At 31.6% G+C, this 26,788-nt stretch overlaps 1 protein-coding gene across 1 annotated transcript in view; it reads right to left on the minus strand.

Annotated features, from left to right (window-relative positions):
• The window catches only part of LOC111004446 (hemicentin-2-like), a 38,000-nt gene extending 16,277 nt beyond the window's left edge, over positions 1-21,723 (minus strand). Inside the window, exons 1-3 of the mRNA XM_022275480.2 lie at positions 21,570-21,723; positions 14,908-15,097; positions 8,549-8,685 (exon numbers count right to left, since the gene is read on the minus strand). Of these exons, the coding sequence (XP_022131172.2) occupies positions 8,549-8,685; positions 14,908-14,947 (177 nt within the window). The 5' untranslated portion in view covers positions 14,948-15,097; positions 21,570-21,723. The remainder of the gene's footprint in view (positions 1-8,548; positions 8,686-14,907; positions 15,098-21,569) is intronic.
• Between the last annotated feature and the right edge of the window lie 5,065 nt (positions 21,724-26,788).

Genomic DNA, 26,788 nt, shown 5'->3' on the forward strand with positions numbered 1-26,788 from the left:
ATATAGACCGTACATACAGATACCATATATCTGTCACTTGCTATAATAAGCGAAAAACCCCGGGAGAGCCCTGTTTAATAAATAAATTGGTAATTCTCGTTTATTCCAAATAAATTCTAAAATAAAATCTTGAAGAAAATATTTACTTGAAGGGTCTGTACTTGTGGGAGCTGGTGGTGTATAAACGGCTATGTATTAATTATTTTCCACCTTGATTCACATTCATACGTGTTACCGTGTTGTTGCCACAGTAATGCAAGTGCATCCTCCTATTTCACCGCACCTTGCTTGAGGGGAAACTTGCGGTTTTCTTATATCTTTATTCAATTCTTTTTATTTCAATATATTTTGCATTTTGCAGTTTCTTACAAACATTTTGTATAAAAACCTGGCGACTAAAAGAAGTGACTGAAGTGAATTTTCATATCTTCTCATCCGACCTTAATGTGAGTCCTGGCCGTAAATGTTTAAAAAGATTAGAAAAAAATCGAAGGATTCTTTTTTTACTGAGGTTCATATTTACATTTCGATTTGATTGTGAGCAGTGTTGGCCTAGTGGCTTCAGCGTGCGACTCGTAGGTTCGATCGTCTGCTGTGCACCAATGGACTGTCTTTCTATGTGCGCATGTAACATTTGCTTGAACGGTGAAGGAAAACATCGTGAGGAAACCGACATGTCTTAGACCCAAAAAGTCGACGACGTGTGTCAGGCACCGGAGGCTGATCACCTACTTGCCTATTAGATTTAAAAATGATCATGAAACAGATTCAGAAATTTGAGACCAAGACCTAAAGAGGTTGTAGCGCCACAGATTTTTTTTTATTATTTTTATATAAGTACTTAAACTTCGCTTACCTTTAATTTTATTTATAAAATCAAAAACTTAGACAGGTTTCAATTACACAAAAGATCATAAATTTCACACAAATTAAAATAAATGTTAATGGTATTGTAGTAATTTGTAGCTACAGAAATTAATGTTATATTAACACGCACAGTTACAATAAATATTGAGGCAGAAGCTATATTTTGTTATTACTGGTTGAAGTGATTACTAATTAATTAAGGTATTATTTTCTGTATTACATAACTATATTATAGAAATAACCAACTAGCAAATTAAATAATTTGTATAGAAATACAACCATTTCAATTAGCTTTTCTGCTTATTCAATCATATTTTTTAGTACTACATTATAAACCATGTTGGCTGAGTATATAAGTGACAGACGTTTAACTGGTGAGTTCAAACTACAGTTGCGGATTTTTTTCTATTTACGTAATCTACTCTTACGATGAATTAATGAATGAATGTTAACATCGTGATGGAACTGGTATGTCTTCATAGCTAACCCAAAATCGAAAGATAAAAGTACACGATTTTCCGATGTATACATATATCATATTACTTGGTGTCAGCTACCAATGTCATTACACGCCACAGACCGTATAAATTAAGAACGTCACAGTCGAATCAGCTTATTATCTTAAATACTTGTATTCGATTGCCAATTGCTGATAACTAGATCTATAAATTAACGATTTTTTGATGGTAATTTCATAGCCATGATTATTAATGTCGGAGCAACGGCGTAACTGTCAGCTGCCATTGTCATTATATACAACAGTTTACAAAGTGTAAACAGTATACAAATTAGTTTAAAAACTGTTTTGTCAATGTTGCTTGATCTATGAATAAACCTAATAGTGACCCCATGGTCATTACTATTACTGAAACTTTTTTAAAATCTGCAATATATTATTTGTAGATGCTGTTTTTGTTTAAATTCATGACCATTCATTCATGACTTTCTCTTTATTGTGCCTAGTTCTACTTTTCCGTCCACTTGGTCTGTCATACTCGATTTCCGTCGATTGTCTTCGGCAATCTTTTGCCTTATCTTATCACACTCTGGCAAATACTACTTACTAATAATACTAATATTAGCAACTTTTGTTACTAACCTATTTCATTTAATCTTTACTACGCTTGAAACTATGCCTAGACAAGAACAAAACATCTTCACATTACACAGTTTACTTCAACCAGATTACGCACGCGAAGCAGGAAAATTGTGCTGAAAGGCTCCCTGACCTATTTTCCAATTCTTCAATTTATAGCGTATCGAGAGTTCTAGTAGATTTATATTTGCTACGTTTTGCTGCGGGGCTTAAAAGTTTCTTTTCGCGTTTAAAAGCTTGGCGAGACTAACTGGATATAGTGGGCTATCCCAACTCTTCTTTCGTGCCGCACTAAACTTTTTATAGGTCAAGCCTAGATCAGTCTGGATTAAATTCATTGTGGAGCGGGGATGGCATCGACAATGCATTTTTATTGCGTCTTCGCTTTTTAAAAATGTAATTACTTTTTACTAACTTTTAAAACTTGCTTACTTAAGCTTGGAATTTGTTGTAGTTGGTTCGAGATGCAACATTGTTTGTGTAATGAAGTCTGCGAATAAGAATACGTAAGCAAACTGGCAACATTGTTAGAACGGTCTTGGATATATTATCTGAGTGTCGCTAAATATAATGAAATCATTTTTGCAACACTTAATTAGCTTTAATTCGCTACTGCGCATTTATCTTTGACATTAAAAGTTTTTTCCACATATGATTTCGGTGGTGGAACGTCCATCTTCGCGCATCATTTATCAAAATTTTATCTCTAACGGCAGAGCGTATGTGACCGGCAGAATTAGACTATAAAGTTCTACATCCTTATTAGTAAAATTCAGATTGTTTCAATACGTTTGACAACAAATTAACGTTCATACAAAACGATACCTCTTACTGGGACCTGAATCTCAAGCGGAAACGACTCAATTCCTTTGCCAGCAATTTAGGTTCATTCATTGCGAATCTTTGCCGGAGAAATTCATAAAATATCAGATATGAAATATACCTAGAATAATGTGTTATTACTGTTATACAAAATTATACTCGACAGTTTATTAAATCAAAGACTTTATAGAATAACCAATCCGTTTTATAACATAATATACAAATCGTTACAAAATGTATTTTTATAATGAAACAAAACTACACCTTTTTCTCTTCTTTTAATTCAAAACTAAACTGTATATCTGATCAAACTAATTTCGATTCCAAGGTGTGAAAAGTACATATTTAATATATATAAATAGGTGTCACGATCTTTCTCCGCTATGGACTTCTCAACTACCGAACCGATATCAATCAAATTTGCACACCGTGTGCAGTTTGATCTAACTTAAAAGATAGCTTACATCTCAATTTATACCCGCAATATTAGTTGTTTATGATTTGATACAATTCTAACAGATGGCGCTGTGTTATTAGTGTTAACGTTTCACATAAGTTCTCCTTCCGTTTCCCTTGAATAGTTTACTACTATGTAATATAACAAAAACCTTAGAGTCTGCTAGTATATTGTATATTTATCTAGCAAAAATATATTAATACACAATATCTAATTCTATTCCTTGTATATGTATGAACAAATAAATATTTAATGAATATTCTGTATTATTTAATTATGCATTCGTAAATGTATACTCTTACTTTTGCATTCATTTCATGGAAATGAAATCAAAATTTCCTATATTTTTACCTGTGAATAATAAAACACTATTATGATTCTAGTCAAAGAGAAGCAGAAACAATTTGCTATGATCACATTTTGTCTTTTACTCAGTACAAATGACATCTTCGTAGCTATTCTCATTTCTCAACGTTAGTTTTCAGATTATTATGCAAAATATTTATTTTTAAAAGGAATGTAATTTCCAGTGTCATTTTTTATTTACCTACGCCAGTTGTTTCAAAGCAATCTAAATTAAAAACTTGAAGACCACGTAGATTATTTTTTAGTAACAATTTGCTATAGTGAAGAAACTTTTTAACTGTAATATTAATGAGGAGTTTTAGACTAATGAGTGACCCTTCAAACTAAGAGGTCGTGTGTTTGAATAACAACCAGTAGTTCCTTAAGTTTATAGACCGTATTTTGTAGGGGTCTTTATGAAATAATAGGGATATCTTTATAGCTAAAAAACAAATGGATTTTGAGGACAAGACAGGTAATAGGGTACTCTACCTATACCTATAGTAGGCGTCACTTATATATCTACGGCCTATATTTAAATAATATAAAGTAAACCTCCATAGAGCCTTTTTGTTAAATATAATACGAGTATGATAGTTATTTTTCAAAGATATTGATATAGTTTTCATTTAATTTAGCCATGGTACACGAATGTTTTTCATTAAATTTAAAAGATTAGTAAATATTGTCCCAGACTTAGTTAAATTTCATTTTTAAGTTTTATTAAATCTTTATACTTCTTTGTGATGGATAAATTTGTTTATCCTCCATTTTATTAAATAGTAGCTGCTCCCGCCTACTTCGTTTCGCCTAAATGTGATTCATAGTAGCTACATACCAACATATGGAACATTTTGCTATGCGACTCCATGGATATAGTTCGATTTCCAAAAAAATAAAAACATATTAATATTGATTTTTAGGTCTTACCGTACAATTACTTAAATTTTATTTCTCAATAAAACCTTCCTAAGGATTCGGAAGGAATAAATAAGAAAAAAATGATACGCGATGTACTCACAAGTTACTGCATGGTTTTTATCTTTTTAAAGTTTTCCAATATCCCGACTTAGTCGGTTTAGTTAGTGTATGGCTTATAAAATAAATGAGATTAAAAAAAAGATTAAAATAAAAGTTCCAATATCTAGAATGATTCAGGAGGTAGGTATATCATTTTCGAAGCGAAGGTGGGTCGCAAATTGATAATAAATATATTATACTCACAATTATAAGATATTATTCATATAACATTTCTTCAATTAACACAAATCATTTGTCTAGCAAATTATACACGACAACGAACATTAGTTACTAGAGTGTAGCACTTAGCTACAAATTACGTAACCGCGAAAACCTGCTACAAGATTTTTAAATTTAGAAAACACGTTTTTGTTTTCTTATTAGAGCGTTTCGAAAATGGAACTATTGACGATAGAACAGGTGCGAAATGCTGCTTGTTTATTGTCGTTGTGCCGATGTATTGTCGTATTGTTACTTGCCACAGAGTACCGATAAACTGGAACGCGTACAGATTGCTTGAGGCTTTGTGTATATAACTCTTTTGATATTAAAATTATTTTTTTATTTGATCAAAATAGGTTAATACTAAGCAGCAAGCAATAATTTGTATTTAGGACGGTACCTAAATAAACATAAGCTAATATTAAAACAATATAGTTAATACTATGCGAATGAATTATTTCACCACCTTCCTATTAACTAAATCATTTTGATGATGTTATAAACATGAATATAATATTGAAAGGATCCATTACTTAAATATTAGGACTCAGTAGCTTTGTTACAATTTCGGATAATTAACGAAAATCTGTTGCCATGATTGTGTCTATTTCAATCACTATTCGAAATGAATACTCCGCTTGATTAAAACAGTAAATAAAGATTCTTTAAATACTGTTGAATGCAGCTTTCTCGGTATGAAATAAAATAAAAATCTGCAATTCACTCTTGGATTTTGAACAATGCGAAAATCTATAACGGCTCTACCTCAATAAATTCATTTTTAGATCTTATAAAACAAGAATATTTTACCAAGCGTAAAGTACGGAGGAAATGCATTTTCTAACCTGCCATATTTATTTAAGTTTGATTTCAGGGCAATCAACATGGGCGGATTGTGAATTTGTGGGGCTCTGGGCTATTTGTATTACGGGAGAGTAATATACGCACTCGCAAAAAATACACTGATTAAAAAACAAGCAAAGGGGAATTCCACGTTCCTTTGGATAATCGCGCATCGCACGTGAGTTGATTGATCTCTTATAATGATTGGATTTTTTTTAAATCTCAGATATTTAAAAAAAAATATCGCCTTTTGTTTTCAGTGGGACTGGGGCCCTTTGTACCCACGGGGCCTGGGCTGCAGCCCAAAAAGGCATTAAGTGGATCCGCCCCCGGTGATAGGCAATACTAATAATACTCCATACTACTAGAAATAGAACCTGGGATATACAGCCTTAATCCGATTCTGTTCGTTCTGGTTAAGTGCGGGTTCGTGTCATACACAATTCGTGTCTGTTGGTTATTAGACTAGATGTTTTCCATCAATGGTTTAAGGATAATATGAATACAAATGCAAGATGTGATTCCATGTAGTTTCGATTAGATGATAGGTATGGAACGGGTTTTCATTTGCACTTCTTTGTTTGATAATATTTAAACATTTGTCTTATTTTCAGACTAACTTGTTTCTGTGCCACTTTTTTACTTGAGATGGGCATTAAAGTGAAATGTAGTGATAAATAAATAAATAAATAAATTATTCTCCTTCTTAGTATAGATTTATCCATCTAGTGGTTTCCACATAATATAGTTAATCTTGTCTTGTGACAAAAAAAGTTTTTATTGAGCTGTGTACACACAAAGAGGCCAGAAAACCGGTGTTGGTAAGCGAAGTGGCGAGAGATTTGAGTTTGAGAGTTTCGATAGAAGAGACTCTGTTAGAGCTTTGCGTACTACAAACAGCAAATTACTGAACGTAATTCTATATTTAATCCCTATTATGGACGCCGGATTGCAGATAGATGCTGCATACTTTGATTACAGGAAGACGTTTGACGTCGTGGATCGTGTTGGATAAAGTTGGCCAGTATTAAATTAACTCCAAAACTATTATAATTGTTTCGCTAATTATAAGAGACGTCAAGTAAACAGTCTTCTGTTTGCAGATGATCTGAAATAACTCCTGTCAATCTTAAAGATGTACGACTGTGAAAATTTGCAAGGAGATATAGATAGAGTATGTGCCTCATATTGCCTCATCATCATGAGCGTGTCAGGTGATACTGAAGCGGGAAACGTCTGTAAGAGACCTAGGACTGCGAGTGGATACCTAACTGAATTTCTTAATAAATATTCATATAAAGCATTCGTCTAAAATTCTTCTCACAAAAGCCACATCCATATAATATAACAATTCTATACATTAAACAAAGGAATTACTACGCGCCATGTGTTACTCGAACCATATTCAGTTATTGTTAACCCCACAAATCACAAAATATGATCAGCATTTGAGTTTAAATGACAATCCGCGAAAAAATTAATAGATAAAAGAGAATTTGATTCTTTTGTCGGTGAAGTCCAGAGAGTCGCGTAAATATTGAACTTAGCTCTCATTTCATTCTTTTGATAGAATATAAATAAACTTTTTTCACTAACAAACTCAGTTTTCAGGCACAAGATCGTGCCTTGTAAGGCGATTCTCTTTAAAGACTCCCAGATCAAGTTGCAAGGGAGCGGTGATGAAACTTAAATTTACGCGCTCGTTGTCCTATTTAAGATTGTCAATTGTTTATATTCAAAACTGTAATCAAACAAGCAGCGCGAAAAGAATATTATTTCAGGGTGCAAGACATAAACTTAATAATGATGAATTAAAAACACCAAAAAATGTATCTACACTGAGCTTTATTTTTTGCTTTGCCAACTCCTAAAACCGTATGATTTAAAGCAATGTAAGCATGACTGATAATCATATCATAAACTATAGAAACCGAATAGTTGATTTAGAAATGATATGATGCATTTACCATTTATAACGTGAAGCTTGAGTCACGACTGTAAGTCATTTATTAAGTCCAAAATAGATTTAACACTCGCATGAAATATTGCCTTCATAATTATGCTTGTTACTCGACCCGATAAGGGACTTATAAAGGTATATAGAACGTTTTTACAAGTATAATTTGTTAACTAACATGACATAACTTTTGTAGTGAGTAAAAGTTTACGTTCAAATGAATCAAATTAATATTTAATTACGTGAATTAAGTTTTTAATTAATTGTGGCCGAGTTAAAATATTTTAAATAACATATACTCATAATTAATATGTATAATTATTACTTCCGTTTTCTATTAGTAGTATATTATTCTGACTACCAGTGTTTTTCTGTTTTATAATTTAAAGTCATTCAATATATCATTCATCATTAATCTAGTCTGGCCAGCGTATAATTTTATATTTAAATCTATAATATATGGATATATCGCCATATAATCAAATCTGTAATCTTGCTGCCACATCTACATTGTGACGTTAAGGGTCAGGCTTTAATTAGCAGACATTGATTAAACACCTTATGTGTACATTGATAATAATCTAAACTAAGTAGTTGTTGAAATAAACAAATCCTTATTTATTATAAATCGGACCGAAGAGTATTTTTATTGACATAGGAAAACATTCAATAGTTTACATATTACAGGAGTAACGAGTATGAAAAGGACCTAAAAAGGTTCTTCAGACACTTTTTAAGTAACCTGACCATTACCAACGAGGATAATCATAATTAATTCCATTGAAATATCTACTTGAATAGTTATAGCCGGCAGTTGCGCTCTTAAACTTTATGACTATAATTATATATTATAATTAAAAATAATAGGTTAGGGTGTTAAAATTCATCAAAGCAAATGAATATCTAAAAGGTATCTTACCGCTCGATCGGCAAGGTTCCGAACCCTACAATGTAGGTAGGCTGGCTGTCCCACTGCGGCCGTAGCCTCACGTTTAGTGCTATTGTCGAAATACGGCTGCCCCAGGGGCTCCCAGCCTCCGCCGCCAGATGTCACACCTGTCGACAAGGAATACGACTCTATTATTATGGCACATATCTAGGACAGATTGCAAAACAATATTCACTGAGAACATTTATTCATATAATTTCCTTGCGAATTGGGAATTAGAATTTAATTTCTTACAAAAAGCTGATTTAAAGCAAATGTGTTGAACTCATACTTTAGTACTTAAAAGAACCACTTACTCAAAAATATTAAAATGAAATATAATCTATTGCTAATCTATAATTGTAACACTAATTAACAAAAAACATACATTATTTTTTCTAAAGTCTATCTTATGATTTTTCGGTTAATTATGCTTAACAACTAAAATATATATTGTATATACATATAAATATCGTTCAACAGCTCTACAAACAAAAGCAAATATTTTTTCGTCACATAATTTTTTCTCCGTCTAATTACGACCTAAATTGTCTAAATTTTATGCTTGAACTCAAAGTCAAGTTTTGGGTTAAACAATGAAATTTACTTAATTAGTTCATGTTCGTTATAATGTACCGACCGTGTGTTAAACCGAACCTGTTTTGTGGTTCGGTTTCTTGTTGTCGTTGGAACATTTGATGTTGAAAATTCTGGTACAAATAGTAATGCCACACTGACACAAGTATAGTATGATTTAAGGTTTATTTAATGAAATATTAATTGAAGACTTCATTTAAAGAATTAAATCAGCAGGGCCTCTCATGTTACTAAAAAGGTGACTTAATAATTATTTAGGTATCGATAAACCTAGCAACTTTATAAACATATAACAATAATTATATTCAATATGGTCAGTGTAATCTTAGTGTGGAAGTATATAGTTTATATTATTTATAAACTTACATTTTCACTATTGATGAAACGTTTTTTTTTAAACCAATACCTTTTCCAAATTTCATATAACTGTGCCCGTATCGACCATAGCATTTTTAAACAGCTTACAAAGAAACCAATGCTAACAACATATGTGTTTGTTTGGTTAGACCCAATAACTACAAACAGAGAATATTAACCTTACGATTTTTTTTCGAACGGTCAAAAAATAAGTCCATCATGTTATTCGGCATATTCTTTGAAAATTAAGGTCTTTTTCTGTCTAAAGTGGCTTCCTATTATACAAAATTATATTTACTTTTCATTTTTCCAGCGACTTTACAAAGAACCATTTTTCGCAAAATCCTAATAGCCACAAGGGATCTCCGTAATGGAGGCTTTCACTAAATTCAAAATCGATAAGAAATTTTTCTATTCCGAATTTTATTTCGCTCAAAGCTAAAACACAATCACTGGAAAACCATTACGATCTTGTGTTTAATATTTATTTAAGATTTTTTTTTATCTGGCAGGGCAGGCCGTAGTCAAGCTTCAGTTCTTGCAGTTCGAATCACGGTTGTACACCAAGGGTTTTTTTCATTCTAAATGCATTTAAAAGAAAATCGCCAGCCTCAGAATCTAAAATACACGTGTCTGAGCCCTTTCGTTCTAATTAATAAAAAAATAATGACGAACCAAAAGATAAAAGTACTGCGGTATTTACATTTTTTATATGGTATTTACATTACATTTACAGACTCCCAAAAAATGTAAAAAGTGCAGGCAGCCTAGCAATATTTAAATTAAGATTAAAAGACCATCTATTGAGTGATCCCAATCTACGGAAATGAAAGTTCATCCAAGTTCTACCAAGTTTCTTTTTTTTTTTTAAATTATAACGTTAGCATATAAGTGTTCTCATGTAAGTGACTAATGTCTATTATGAGAATAAATGTCTTTAAACCTAAAAGTCAAGGCTTTATTGCATTAAGTAGAATTACCAGTGGTTAAGTGTACAAACTGCAATCCTGATGTTGTGATTACAAATAACACCTGTGGATTTTTCTATGTGCAGTTAACGCTTACTCGGTAAAAGATAACATTGTAAAAAAATCACCTTGTGTTTAAAAAAGGTAAATATGTGGTGCGAACTAACAATTTACTACGATAAAGTACGGGCAAAACATTTCTACTTTCTTTTCATCGGTCTTTTTTTCATAGACGTAGTAGTAGTAGGTGATCTCCTTTGTCCGTCTCAGGAATGAGTAGCACTGGCTTATATTAGTCAATCATCAGTCACGCTGTCGTTATATCGGTTATGGTATAAATATTCTTATGAAGACGGGTCAACTGCAATGTTTTTAGATTTTTCCACTAATTAGAGAAATCTGAGGCCAAGACCTACAGAGGTTGTAGCGCCACTGATTTATTTTATATAATCGTTATATGGAGCCAAAACGCGACCAATTAGTTCAGTATCGAATGCGATTTCAAGTGATACCTAAACACCTAAGAGAAAACAGTGAACCCAAGTGATAAAGTACTGTGTGAAGTGCATGTTATTAAGTGATCAAGACAATATATTGTGTATGTGTATTTTCGGAATAGGGAATTTCTGTGCTTAATATCCGGTTTTTTAGTGTGAACATATTCCTCGTAGATTTAATTGAAAATAAACACTTGAAGAAATCTACGGTGTTTTCTATCCGATCCCCTAGCTCGTAACAATATTATAACATTATTTAAACATATAAAAATATGACATCATAGTAAGGCCTATCCATGGACATTATTACAATTGTGTAAAATACACTTGAGTTTCAAAGAACAGAAAATAAAACGATTTACATACGTGATATAGTACTCGGCATTATTAATTAATACAATTTAGTAATAAGCGTATTTGAATTAATTGTTACGTTTGCTAACAAATTTAAAATAAACAGCAGTCTAACCACACCAGCATATTCTATGCAGCAAATTAACTAGACAAATACAATTTATTTGTTTGCATTATAATAAAATCAAACAACATTAAATTGTTGCCTACACACTAACTGGTTTCATGGACCGCGAATAAATATTTCGGGTTTAATAAATATGAATGTCAACTAGAGTTTTAAACGCTGTTATGTAAATAAAAAGGTGTGAAAAATACATATAGCTAACACAAAATTACTACATCAGCTCAGTGGAAAGAATATTTCGTAAGAAAACAAAAAAAAACTTCGATGTGTTTAAAACAGTGTTGATGTCTTAATTAACTTTTAATGAATACAGAGAAAAAACACGCAAAATTTGGCAACTCATTGTCTATTAAAGGGGTAAATCATTTTTACCTGAGAGAACAGTGAAGAAAGTATGTGTGTGATATTATTGGAATCGAGTAATATATATGTATATGATTATCTATTAATGCTACCTACTAAATTCTGTATGTGAACTTTTATTTTTCAAGTTTTCTTGCAAGTCATATCGTAATCATAGTCATCAATTTGATTTAAATATGAAATATTCCTTGGAATTGGCAACAGTATTTATGATCGATTTATGACCGTTTGACGAATAGGATTCTGGACTATCCTAAAACCCTGTCAAATGTCAAATATATTGTAAAGTTATTGGACAGATCATAAAACTCTATTCGAGCTTATACGTGTTTCTGTCGCGTACTCTCAAACATTAGTTATCTCAAATATCATGAGTTTGAATCCAAAAGTTCATGATTTGCTCAGTATTAACAGTTAATCACCGATTTGCATGTTAAGAAAACATCATTAGTTGTACGAATAAATTGGCTGACGAACTTTATATAAACTTGTCATCGTTATATGAAATATAAGATAATAAAAAGTAGAACAAGAGGGAGTTGTTTTGAAAATAAAACATTTCGACTCGGATCCTTTATGAAAGGAGCGTACAAATTCAAAAAAGTGCTGACAACGCATTCGCGAGCCCTCTGGCATTGAGAGTGTCCATGGGTGGCAGTATCACTTAACATCAGATGAGCCTGCTTGATTTCCCCCTGATAAAAAAAAAACATAAGCTGAAATAAATTGAACAATAAAAAAGTGAGATATTATTATTAGTTTATTGTGTGCATTAGGCATTTGACTAAAAACCACTGTACCACTTCTACTTAACTACACCTTTACTTGATACGCCAACTACCGGTATCCGAAATACGTGCTTATGAGTTGAAACTCCTTCGATTTTTCTATAGAGAATGCATAATTCCCGAGTTTCATAGAAAATACTACGATTCGGAAGCAGTTTAGAAACAATAGGATTGCTTTTGCCGCTGATTGCGTGTTATGAATTTTTAAAATCTATTTGTATCTCGTTTCGTTTTAATATTATTAATTTGTGCTCACTCGTTACTTGTACAATAATTCTTTAATTTTATTTCATAAAATGAATTAACAGCGTCGATTTAATGTTAAAGAGTATTTTAAATTATTACGTACGCCATAATTTAACCTGAATGGCATCGTATTTCAATGTTGAGGTTTTTTAGTACACGTAACTTATTGGCTATTATGTTAATAAGTTTATTACGAAAATTATTAATTTTTATCGCGTTAATATTTTAACTGAAATTGTATAATTGTACTACCGTATCACGATTTATTTTTTAATTAAAAAAAACATAATAATTGAATATAATGTTTATTTATTTTTATTTTTTTATTATTTACTCTACTCGCCATCGTGTCCAGGGACTTTTTCTAGCCCACAATTTTTTTTGTGAGATAGTTATAATCACGCTATTATTATGTTATTTAAATTTGTAAAATATAATGTATAACGCTGTTGAAATCATATAGCTATACATCAAAATCGTTTCTTAAAAGAAAACAGAATCTTATAAATATGCACATATAAGCAAGAAAATTAGGTATCTCTTTTCATCCGGGTTAGAATGTACGACCTTAGGTTTGAGGAGCCGAAGGTTTAAACTTAGCCAGTACTGTTGAAAGCACAAAGTAGCTTAAGTTTACAGAGATTGCTTTTTTTTTAATAGGACAGTGGGAAAACGGGCAGGAGGCTCACCTGATGTTAAGTGATACCGCCGCCCGTGGACACTCTCAATGCCAGAGGGCTCACAAGTGCGTTGCCGGACTTTTAAGAAATGGTATTAATGCCTTAGTATGTTTGCAGCATTTCTATTTAAAATCAAATAATGCAGCTATACATAGTGTCAAAACTGCGAAGCGATTACAATACAGGTTTTAATTTTTCTAGTATCACCAAAGCATATGGGTTGTTAATATTATCTGCAAATGTCCTCATCGTTATAGGGGCAAACAAGAAATCTCCAAAAAGGAAGCTACAAGGGAAATAGTTATCGAGAAAGGCTTTTAAGGGTCGTTTGTCCCTGCCATTTTGTATTTTCCAAGGAAACCTATTCCGCTTCATTTAACTGTATCATTACAAATGGAAATAAAACCCTTTAGCGTTTTTCGTAGACAATAGACATCTCGTGTGGCCTCATTCGTAAAGCATATTACAGTGAAATATGAACGCTTTGTTTAATCCGAGCCATTTGACTCTGAAACACTGCTTATTCGAGATTTTCAGAAGAAAACCATTCATATTTCCAAATTCTCCATGACTTATTTAGTATATTATTAGTCTGGGCTCGCAGTTTTAGCGATGTAATTATTCTTTTTATGGAGAGAGATTGCGAAGGAACACATATTTTTAAATCCAAAAAATGGTTCCTGAAATAAGCGCATTAAATAAAAATAGAGAGACAAAATAGCAAATTTTTATAAGCTGTTGTCTAAAAGAGTTAATTACAAACTTGTTGCTTGTATAGGAGATATACTAAACAGAAATACGGGTATTTCAAAGCCTGTAAAGACAAATTATTTAAATAATGATGCCGACTTTCCGATTTATTAAAATAACGGCAATTGTTGAAACGGCAACAGTTTAAAAGGCTTAGGGCCTGTTTCACAATGTCCGGATAAGTTCCAAATAAGCTATTTGTTACTTATTGGTATAATAAATAGTATTTTTGCGTTTCACGACTGTCAGATAGCGCTATACGTCATGAACATCGAAGTATCTTATTTGGAAATTTTATCTTTCGAATAATTTATGTGTTGCATAGCTATTTGGCACTTTATCCATACATTGTGAAACAGGCCCTTAATAGTTTACATCAAATTATTGTCAGCCACTGCTGTAAAATGATCGGAAAATTAAGTTATTTAAAATTTCAATAAATTTTCGTTTATGCGTGTTAAAGTTATATGTAATAAACTCAAAGAAGCGACAGCTCAGTACATGCATGGTGAATGTCATCACATGGAAGCGAGAGAGGTCCGTACAGTAGGTAGGATATCCAAGTTCTATGCCTACCCCTTTGGGAAAAAGGTGTGTATAAATAAATGAAATATTAAACTTACCAAAAAGTATGAAGATACAGATGAACTCTGCCGCCCACATACTGATACACTCACATTATGTGTCCAGAACACGTTAAAACCACTTTACTACACTTGAGCTTGGCATACTTTAGCGTTCATTGCAGTTTATTTTTCGCATTGCAGCGTCACTCGTCACGGTTTTAACTTCACAATATAAGAACTTACTGGGCTAAATTTATATTTCAATATTAGTTTGCATTTTATTTATTTTAAATTCTATTTGCTATAATAAATATAATGAATTTAACGTAGAATAATCATACCTAAGGAGATAAAATATTTATAAGCGGCGATAATAAGCTTCAGAACAATATGATCTAACATCAAATGGAAAAAAGAAACTGTTTGCAAAGAAAATTTATTATCTGTATTATATACAAAACTTAAAAAGAAAATATGGAACGAGACATTTTACTAAACTGTGACGAACGCGTTGAACGCGTGAGGCAATCCACTGAAAGAGGTCCTATAAAGAAAATTATCCATCAAATAGACACAAGATAACTTCGCCAATTAATAGGAAAATTTATTTTCATATTTTTATTAAGAAAGATTTACTGCTTATTGTTAACTCTTTACGCCGAAAAAAATACATACAGTTAAGTACTAATAATGAAATGGCTTGGCAACAATAAAATGATTGATAATCGACTATTTATATCAAAGAAAGCAATAGACTAAGTAAAATTTAGTTGAATTTACTTGGGTTAGTATAACTTATACACTTATAAAAACTTCAAATTTCACTATTTATTTATATATAAATAGCCTAATTATATTAAGGCATGTTACTAACACGCTTCTTTATAAATAAAAATAACTTTTGCTTGCATTTTTATTTAATTACATTCAAAGTATTCAGCAAACAAAAAAGTTTTGATTATTCATTCATTGACATGCCTCGTCAATCTATATGATTATGAGGCTGTAGTGGCCTAATATTGATTAAATAAAAATTAATATGTTAAATACAATAACACAGCCTTAATATCGTGTTATATGTGAGGTGAATTTTCACCTAAGTAAACAAAGCCATAATAAAAGCAAAATTATAAAAATAAGCTGAGTCGGCAAATGAGTGTTAAATTGCTGTGATAAAATCTTTAATGGATTCGTAATGCTACGTCATAGCCTTGGTCGCAGATGCCTGTCATAAAACACTCTTGAAATTTAGTTTTGAGTGGTTTATTATAAACTAGCGATACGTAATATACTGAAACATAAATTGGGAGTTAATGTTTTTATTAATTTTTAAAAACATTGAGGCGGTCACTTTTAGCTGTATGTGTGATCTCTATTTAATCATCATTTGGTAAGTGTTAAAATGCGTTAACATTAATTAGACAGAACATAAATTCAGGCTCATTCTGGGTTCGAACCTCAGATATCATAGTCACACGATGAGGCCACTAGGCCCACACTGCTTTTATTTTCGCACAAATTAGATGGACTTTTTAAAATGTCCATCTAATTTGTTATAAATGACGCACTAGTGATTAGATACACTGCATTTTTGATTTGTCTCAGTGAAATTAAAAACACTTGAATTTCCCCAAACCCAGAACCCATGTAAGATTACAAAAGTAAAGTTAAAACTCAAAGTAACTCCCTGCTGAAGCTGTTTTCCAATTTAACTGTCATATGCCGCTACGTCGGAACGAAAACTTTTGTACGCCAGAATTGTATTGCTGTTTCGTCACTATAGAATGATAACCTTGTATGTCATTAAGCCATGTATTTTTGATTCTTAGGGCCTGTTCCACAATGTCCGGATAAGTGCCAAATAAGCTATTTATTACTTATTGGTAGGATAAACAGTATTTTTGCGTTTCACGACTATCAGGTAGCGCTATAGGTCATGAAATGTGAAGTATCTTATTCGGAACTTTTATCTTTAGAATAATTTATGTGTTGCATAGCTATTTGGTACTTTATCCATAAATTGTGAAATAGGCCCTTAGACTCTTATGTCATTTTACTTGTGAACTAATGAAGAAAGAACTTATTTATATTATTAATAAATACGTCCTTTTTGCCATCCAAAACTATGAACAGAAGCAAATAGTAAAATTTAAACGCAAATTGACGTAAAAAAAAACCTTTTTTCGTTTCCAGTAATGTTTGGTTCTGACTTGTTATCATTCTATAGCGACTATTTGTTTTGTAAGTCACTATAAAACCTTAATTTTCTCTTATTTTATATTTATGTATTAAACAGCTTATATACAATAAGAAATCCCAATAACAAACATATCTTCCATGCTTGCCGTTCGCAGCAATCTGTGTCATGTGTCATATGTGTACTTAAGTGAAAGATATAGTTACGCTAATCAAAGTCTCATATCACTTATCTATTCTAATTTCATAATGATGGACATTAAAGGCGCACCTTAATTAATTAAAGCGTAAAGAAAATCACTTACAAATCGACTGAAAATTAGCTGTAGAGACAGGAAATTTTAGCATAGTATCCTAATTTCGGAAGTTAATGGACGTCCGGCACGCTTTGATTGACCTTTTGTATAGTTTTGAACAATATAATGCATTTTAACACGAAAATTTTATTTGAACAAGCGACCGACTCAGTTTCGTTGCTTTGTTATGTAATGGACGCACTTAGTGGTCTTATTAGGTATTAGCTGGTAGAACATTATGTAATTTTTAACCTATAATTATTAAAATTGTAATTTTTTACCTTATAAATTTTTGCACTTGCATTTTTGAAATAGTTTTGACTGAACCTATGGTACAATAAGCATTGATTCAGTATATATATTATATTTAATAGATACATTTTGAGGACGATAGATGATGATATATAATATAATAATAATAGGGCTTCCATTCCACAGTAAAAACATATTGAGTGGTAACAAAAAGTACATTCACAAATGGGTAGGCAAACAAATTTAATGTTTTAAATAATAAAATATGCGTATGTATATATGTATAAAAATAACTCGTGATGTATATTTATTAGTAAACTAACATTTAAGGACCAAAACGAAGTAATTTCAGTAGCTATTAGATAACTTATGTGTAAATATTAAAAAACGTGGCCTAAGATGGACAAACTTGGTGTTAATTTCAGAATATTAACGCACCTAAAAGTTACTAAACTTCATTTTTCTTAGAGACGGAGTTTTTTTAACAAATTTAATTTAATCTAATTAAAAAGAAACTGGAAATGAGACTGTAATAAAAATTCATTTGGAGCTTCCCGTGTTTTTACGAATATTATTAAATTTTATAAATTAGGTCAGAACCACTTGTTGATAAACGACCAATATCATTTGTAAAACTGACAGGAAATCCCCTAAAAGATTAGGCATGTTCAAATTGTGAACAAATAGTTTTCGTTTATCCGATTCATTCCCTAAATCACTCACAATACAAAACCTGTATTTAAATTCTATATTTGAAAAATCTAACATTTGGCTAAACGAAATGTTGGTTGTGAACAAAAAAGTGTAACGTGAAATGTTGTCTCCAGAGAGAAACATTTAACGTCGTACCTGACAACAACGTTGTATTGAATTTGTACATTCAGTTATACATATATACAGATATTACATATCTCTCTCTCTTTAATCGGCAGCTCATGTCTGAGCGTCGTGGTTAGCAACGAAACATCTAGAGCGGACTATCTGCTTCCACCGGTTTCTGCCAGCGCTTCTCTTATGACACTGTATAATATCAGTTATATATATCGTGTCATATAATTATCAGCTATATATTTTTTTAAATTCGGTGTTATATGCAGTGTTCCCTTTGCGTCGCTCCTTCATGAGATATAAAGGAATGCCTACTGCGTTTAGAATGTTTTTCTAAACAAATATGTTACTATTTCTAATTAAAATTATCTGACAGAAAATTTACTCTCAAATTAAAATGTACAGTTACCAACACAATACAAACTTATTTGCGTAGGAATTTTTGTATAAAGTTTAAATAAATTATTAATAAAAACAACACATTTCTAAGAACATAAGATAATTAGCGCTTTAGATAATTTAGTTGATGTTCACAATATTGTTATTGGAATAAGCGTGAAATATAATTAATTTAAAGAGGCAAAAGCGACCAAGTTTGGAATTTAGTTTCACAATTTTATCTGCGAAAAGTTAATTGGGTTACCTTCGAAGGTTATCTTAGTTTTTAATGAGCTTGGATAGAAATTGATGACTTTGTTTTAATGCTATAATTATATAGTTTTCAAGCAAGTTTACATTGTACATAAAATCTTTAATCAAAAAAGAAATATCAAAATATACCGTTGCGCAATACTATTTAAGAATTTTCTTGGTTTCATAAAAAGTTTTTATGTCCCGTGTAATGGTAGGATATTTATCTATATGCAATTTATATAAAAAAAGACATAAGACTGAATTTGATTTAAAGTCAAATCAAAAATCATTACAATAGTATTAAAATCCATAGTTCAATAGCGAATTCAGACTACGTGTATACGTTGAAGAAGGCTGTTAAATGTTTTTAATGCTATTTAAAACAAATGGGTACTGCACATAAATGCATCATAAAATTATCTGTAGATGGCCAGTCTTAACACTACATAAAAACAAAAAACAATACCGGTAATACATTATTAGGATGCCGCCTAATTAGAGCAAAAAGTTAAGAAAATTGTGTTTTAGCTATCGAGGTTTGGATGAAAAACAAGTTTTCTCGAAAATTACTACCGACGGATGCTTAGGTTGCTCAGAGGATGTTATGCAAACTATGAATATTTGCACTTGGCCCCCATGAGGGCTATAACATAGTTATATATCATAGTTAGCCCAAGGGAGAACTTCGGCTCTAGTTATCTACCTTACCTACATTAATCAAAATCTAAAACTATACAGATATTAATGAATTCGTGTTGAAGGTTAGTTACCCTTATTGTAAAGAAATATAATTATTTCTGCAATTAAATATCAGTAAATAATACATGTAAATTTTAATTATTCTTAACAATTTGTTCAAGCAATAAGATGATTTATTACCACATTTTATTAATAGATGTTAAATCCTTTTGTACCTTTATAGAAAGCTAATGTTTGTATAAGTAGGGTAGGATATGTAGGTAGGTTATATATTCAAGTTAATGACGCACATGCAAAATTGAAATAGCTGAGATAAGTTCTCACATTTATTATTATTTTATGTATTAATATTGACGTACGATAAGACGCGTGAACTTGACGAAATCGTATTTAGATAAATTTTAAATATAAGACGTGATAAAAATTAGAGCTGGTACTTAATATCCTAGTATAATACGCGAATCATGCAGGTGAGAGTAGATCTAAGAAAAACAAACCAAACTGAAATTCATAAAACAAAAATTTAAATCTATGAGAGAAAATAGAGAATTTGTATAAATAAGGGCAGTAGCGAATCAACCCCAATACGAGTGTCTCTGGCTACTTACAGGGACTGTCTCAATTCATGTATTAACGTAAAATTTGAGAAACAATAAACATTTTTTTTTAATAATTTAAATGGATAAAAAAAGCTTTTAAATTTTGACTGTAAATTCGACATTTCCCTTTGGGTTGGATACATACTAAAGATAAACGTCGTAGATAAAAAGATGGACTCAAATACTACTGTGATAGATGATTGAATTTATGGACAACATACATACATAAGCTTTTACTTATTACCAACTTAATCAAATCTGATAAGCTTTTTACCAAGTTATATAAGAATACAGTCAATATAACTGACATTCAAGATCTATGGGAAGGAGCTAATTATTGAAAGAATAATTAATGAATTGATGAGATAGATGTTCACAGTTCAGAACGGATTCGTTAATATTATATGAGTAAACCTACTTTGCTTTCTTTGACTATATTTAGTTTGTCTGTCCTGATAAATAAATTGTACTATTGGGTGAAGCCAATGAATAAAGATCTTGTTTTTTCTGGGTTTCACAGTTTTATTGCCTACACATCAAAGCTGTGTGTTATAAATTATTTACAACTTGTTTTTATCCTTTCTATACAGATACACATAGTTCAATATAATTTATAATAAATTAATTATTATTAATGACTGTAACTAAAATGAAGTGAATAAAATTTTATTAATTTCAGTTGGACTCAATATTGCCGATTGCTATTAATTTTTAATTACCCAAACGTCAAATATCTCTGATTTATATGGTATATTAACGTCTATTTAATTACCTCCTAATAATAATAGGCAATAAATACCTTAGCATAATAATCTCTTACTTGTAAGAGATTATTATGACCAAATTTAAAACTAAATTTTGTGAAACGATGATTTCAATTGTTTTAGGACAAAAAAATCGATGTTAACCTTCAGTTTATGACCAAATTAATTTTTATTTTATTATATAGTTCTGCCCCTATTGAATAAATTAATTACTCGTATTTATTATACAAGCAAATTAATTCATAAAATAAAATATTAGGAACGCCACAGAAACAGCCGACGCTAAATTCATATAATCTCGATTCATCTAAAATTATAAGATATTGTGAATATGAAACAAAAAGTTGTTAAATAAAAATTATAACTTAACAATTTAAGGCAATATTTAAATAAAAAGGTAATTATTATTAAAATCTTATGTTCTTTTACACCCAGCAATTAAGTATACATACGTATAGTAAACACAATTTTATAGATAATAAATCTCCTTTGTGCGAAACTTTTTTAACTTCACTAAACTGTCACTAAGTAGACACTTTTTAAAAATGGAATTTGTTTATAAGTGACGCGCGCGAAAATCGCACAAGCGAACGTGGCGCGGTCGGATTTAACTGGCAAACTGAAGTGTTAGGCTATCGGGCTGGCAGTGTGGCGCGTCTGTACATGCGCACTTACAATCCTTTGCCTTGAGCTCGTCGTGAAATTTGCCGCTGTAAGATTTCCCGCATTGGCTGGAGATAAATTTGATGGTACAGACACTACAGTTTTAACAACGCCGCTATCACTTCATTATATCCCTGCATATTATTTAGTTATTAAATGCATCGAGAACGGCGAATTCAATTATAATTTTAATCTATATTTCCATTTATTTAAGTAGACATTTTTCGCTTTTATAAAGAATCACAACAAATGATTATTTGTATATTTATTCATTACAGCGTATGCCATAAAACATAAATTTTACTCAGATACTAGTAACTATTCAATCCTCACAATCGCTTACACTCTTTTCTACTAGCTGGCGAAGAGTTTAGGAAATTGTTTAAGTGTGCAACATACGGAAGACGAGCTGCAGACGTGGGCTAGTTTGCTATCGGACCTCCAACAATAAATGGCCTAGGCCGGGAATTCAAATAATCATTTCGCAACAAGTCACAGGTTTCACATACATGATACATACGTTTACACATACAGAAGAAATGGTACAAAATTTAACATTCCATTTTCTATGGTTTTTATACATAAATATTTAATAACTTTCAACATTTTAGTACATACATTATATTTGTAAAAGGAAGGCGCAATAATCTTTTAAATCAGCTACATCACTTTAAATGCACATTTGAAATGCTGTAATACTTCATATAATACGATCGTTTTACTTGGGGGATGAGTATGCAAAAAGACAGAACAATGTTACGTTTCGCCTGATTGTCATTGGTTGAACGGACCCACGGATGGTGTCGGATGTCTGCGATTAGATGTAATATAATTCAAAAATATTATTTAAACTCGCCATTAATTTATAATGGAATTGACTATTGTCCTTAGTAACGGACGATGATAACTTAAGTTGTTTTTAGCAATAATTATTATTTTCATGTTTTAATGATGATAATACATTAAGTAATATATTAATGAGAATATCCATATCACAGACGAATTCAGGTTCTACCCACTGTACCACACCAAATGCGATCCCCAATTGAATTACTGACCTAAAAGTAATTCTTGTACGGTGGGGTACACTTACACTAACGTTCCGGCTTTCGCAGCTACTGTCTGGGCATCGATGCTTTGGGCAGTATGTGCATAAGGTGCCTAGAAAGGAGATGTTCCGAATGACAAGGTAGAGCATACTGAGTGTTACCTGGACAAGGGAGCGTCAGGACCGATATCCGGACCTCACTTGTATTATAATAACTATGCTAGGAGGTGAGGAGGCCAGTATGTACAGTGGTCTCCTTTTGTGAGCATGTGATGTTGCAGAAGGAGGCGGCTGAGGGAGAGGTCTGAGGTTGACCGTAGACAATCCAAGGCTGGGATGTCGTTCTCGAGTGGCCCGGGATATAAATTATTATATATAAGCCCGGGTTCCTTGAGTATGGCGAATCTCTATCATCTAAAGTGCGTAGTGGGCTCAGGTGTGTTTAGTGGGTGGGGTCGCTTCCCCTCTGAATAGCAGAGGGATTTGAGTGTAGACCCAGCCCCATAGTTACCGCGTCAAGGACATCCTGCGTGTGCGTAATCGCATTTTCACTTCATTAAAAAAAAGGTTAGAAGGCACTGAAAGCACACCTAGATGCCACGCTTACATTCATTTAAATATGGTAGCTCGCTAAGTTATTTACCTGATGTATAGATCAATCCCTCCTGAGCCATCTTGGCTGCTCAAATGAAAATAGCGACACCCCCTGACATAACAATTTTACGATCGGCAAGTAGATAATCATTTCGTATCAATAATCATAAATATAGCAGTTTTACGAGATTCTCTGTGGCAATAAAACAACAGCAATTTAATGTTATTATCGCAAACAATTGTTGTTTGACAAGAACTTTGATGAATGGGTTAGTGTACTAAAATAATATCGTAGTAGTAACTGGACATAATCAAAATTATACAGTTAAATAGATATTTTTATTACATTTATTTAAGGTTTTTAACGAATATGGTATCTATACATAAAAAAGAGTGTGTGTACTTATGTACACGCGTTAGAAGTTATACTTCTTAGGCGTATGGAAAAAAATAACTAAAATGCAGTAGTGATTAATGATAAATATTAAAGTTAATCAAGAAGATTTTATTTAAATAAATTTTAAGTAAATACTATCACCGTCGCTTATGAAATTGTAATACACCAAAATAATCTTTATTTATTCACACTGTTTAATTGTACTGTTACGAAACACGTGTTCTAAATATAAAAATACTAGAATACACCTACAACTTGAACATAGTTATCGATTTCCATGCCACCTAGAGCTAACTTTACGGCGTCGAATGTAGGTGTTGGTGTGCGCGCGCAACGTAAAAATTCACTCTCATCATTTTCTCCATCGCGCCAAAAGATTTTTTTTTTTGGTGGAGCATGTTGCGTACCTATGCCTTATATCCATATTAATAATTATATTAGTATAAATTCACATGCATTGTATTAGAGCGGGGAGTATTAAATGTATTTTCGAACTGTGAACATCGTTCTTATTTAGTCCCGTCCTTACAATAATGTAAAAAAAATTTTTAGGTACCCAAATGTATTTTAGATTCTATGATCGTGCTTTACATACTCATTTATTATCGAAATAAATGAAGCCACTATCACGATATTATGAAACATCACCTACGTGAATTCTACGTGAATGAAGTAACAAAAAATAACAAGTACTTGGTTAATTGGTTTAAAAGTGGGTAAGTCGATCCTAAGGGGCGTCAAAAGAATATTTTTATGCTACGTTTTGTGTCGTATATCACAAAAATAAAATAGCACCTGAGATATTTAAAGTTAATAGCAATAAATGAAATAAAAACGTTTCAATACAGGTTCGAAAAAGTCTATCACTGTGAAACTAAAAATAAACCAAGAATTTTTTCTTCAAGTTGCAATTAATCGGAAATATAGTCTCCAACGCGCAGTTTTCCACTCCTAACGGATTAAATGAGATTTTCTCAAAGGCCACGACAATATGCAGTCTCTGAAGTGCAAACGTCACTGTTATAACTAGAGTTGTTATCTTTCGAGTTAATGACTCCGATTTAAAAGACCGCTGGAGCTACGTAATTAGGTTTTAATTTATAATTTTACAAATGTACTATTGAAGACTTTCCTGGCTAATAATAACTCATTTATTTTACATTATATTCGTATTTCGTTTAAGTTAGCGTTAGTAACATTTCGGTCATAGTTACCAACTGGACAGCATACAAACTCTTTAAGCTATTATAATTCATTGCAACATGCAATGAATTATAATAGCTTAAAGCATAATTCAGGAATAATCATAGTTGTAGAGTGTGTTTTAATAGTATCATACAATTGTATTTATTTATTTAAATTTTAGAACTCTTTGGTAACCTAATGTTGTATAATGCATTCATTTGTCATTTGTTTTTGTGAATTGACGACTAATCTAAAACTCCTGTTACACGTGAAAATGTACCTAACGCGAGAAATTTTTCGGTCAATGATTTATTATGACTTTCGTTGTGGGCTTACTCAACAACAAAGCTTTTCTTTCTCGTGCCACTATTTAGAGATAAAATTCGGTATTCGCCTTACGAACCCTGAAGATGCAGTGAAAGCATATGAAAATCTCATAGAAGAGACCCCTAAGGAAGAATGGGCCTCCACTGCTTTTCTCAGTGGTTCCATCGAATGTGACGGTGTGGAAAGAGAAACGGAGGTTACTTAGAAAAACAATAAAATCATTGGCAACTTTCTATTTTAAGCTGTTTTTCATTTTCTGAACGTTATCAGTGTTACCTTGGTACAGCTGCTCGTTCAGGATTAACACTTTAATATACCTTTGTAGATAACAAAACAGGCAAGGTAGTAAGGATTGGGACCTATTAAAAAAAACTAATTTTCAGAGTACTAATACGTAGACATTTTTTATTTATTTATTGTTTTCTTTTCTTACTAGGGTTGCCTGGTATCGGCTTATCTATCGTAATCTATAATAGTATTATCGTAATCTGGCTTGTATCGCTTGTTAGCGATAAGGCCGCCCGTTGCATCCCTTGTAATTTATATATATTGTGTTATTTGTGTTTCTTTCTAGCATCGAAGTGTGAATAAATAAATAAATAAATAAATAGACGTATGGGAAGAAAGCCTTATCCTACTTTAAACGTACTTAATCTTTATGTACGACAAACCTTAACCTTTATATACTTTAAGTCTCGTTCCAAACTGTCTATTGTGCAAGTTACCACACAATCTTACAGGTTTAATCTGTTTTCAGGATCCGATTATGAACCCGAATCCTAAGCCCTTTTAGCCTAATAGTTTATGCAAACTTTCAAACATGGGATTGGATTTTTCCTTTATTATAGGTTTTACACAAGTTCTCATAAAGTGCGTATCCGGTCTATGAAACATAATTTCGGAAATACTTCGATAGGCATTTAGTTCCATATGGTGGTGGATGATGTTATGTGGTCCTGTGAAGACTTTGTATTATTGAGGACAAGATTCATAATGTTGTTTTTTAAAATTTTAAAAATGTGTTATTTGGATAGATTATTAAAGAAAATTCTATTTTACAGATTTTAAATTATTTTTTGGTTACCCTAATTAGGAAAACAAAGTAAAAAAAAAACACTGGGTAACAAAGGAAAACCTCTATTTCAAAATTCTAATATAATAAAAACCATTTATTAGACTATTTGTAAATTCCCATTATCATTTGTCATCGTCACTTAATAGTTAAGTTTCAAGTACATTTAGAAATTGGTATCATAAATCAATATTTTTTAATTCCAAAGAACGAATGAATAAAACGACGAAATATATTGTATTCGTGTATAGGGACCGGTAATTATGGTTATTATTACTATGATTACAGATAGAATCCATATTTAATATGTATTGTTTTATTTCTAACTTCTCAAATCAAAAGGTAAATTCAAAGCCTGTACTTTATTAATGTATCCAGGCGTTGC

Source organism: Pieris rapae, chromosome 5 (assembly GCF_905147795.1).
Source record: "Pieris rapae chromosome 5, ilPieRapa1.1, whole genome shotgun sequence".
NCBI lineage: Eukaryota > Metazoa > Arthropoda > Insecta > Lepidoptera > Pieridae > Pieris > Pieris rapae.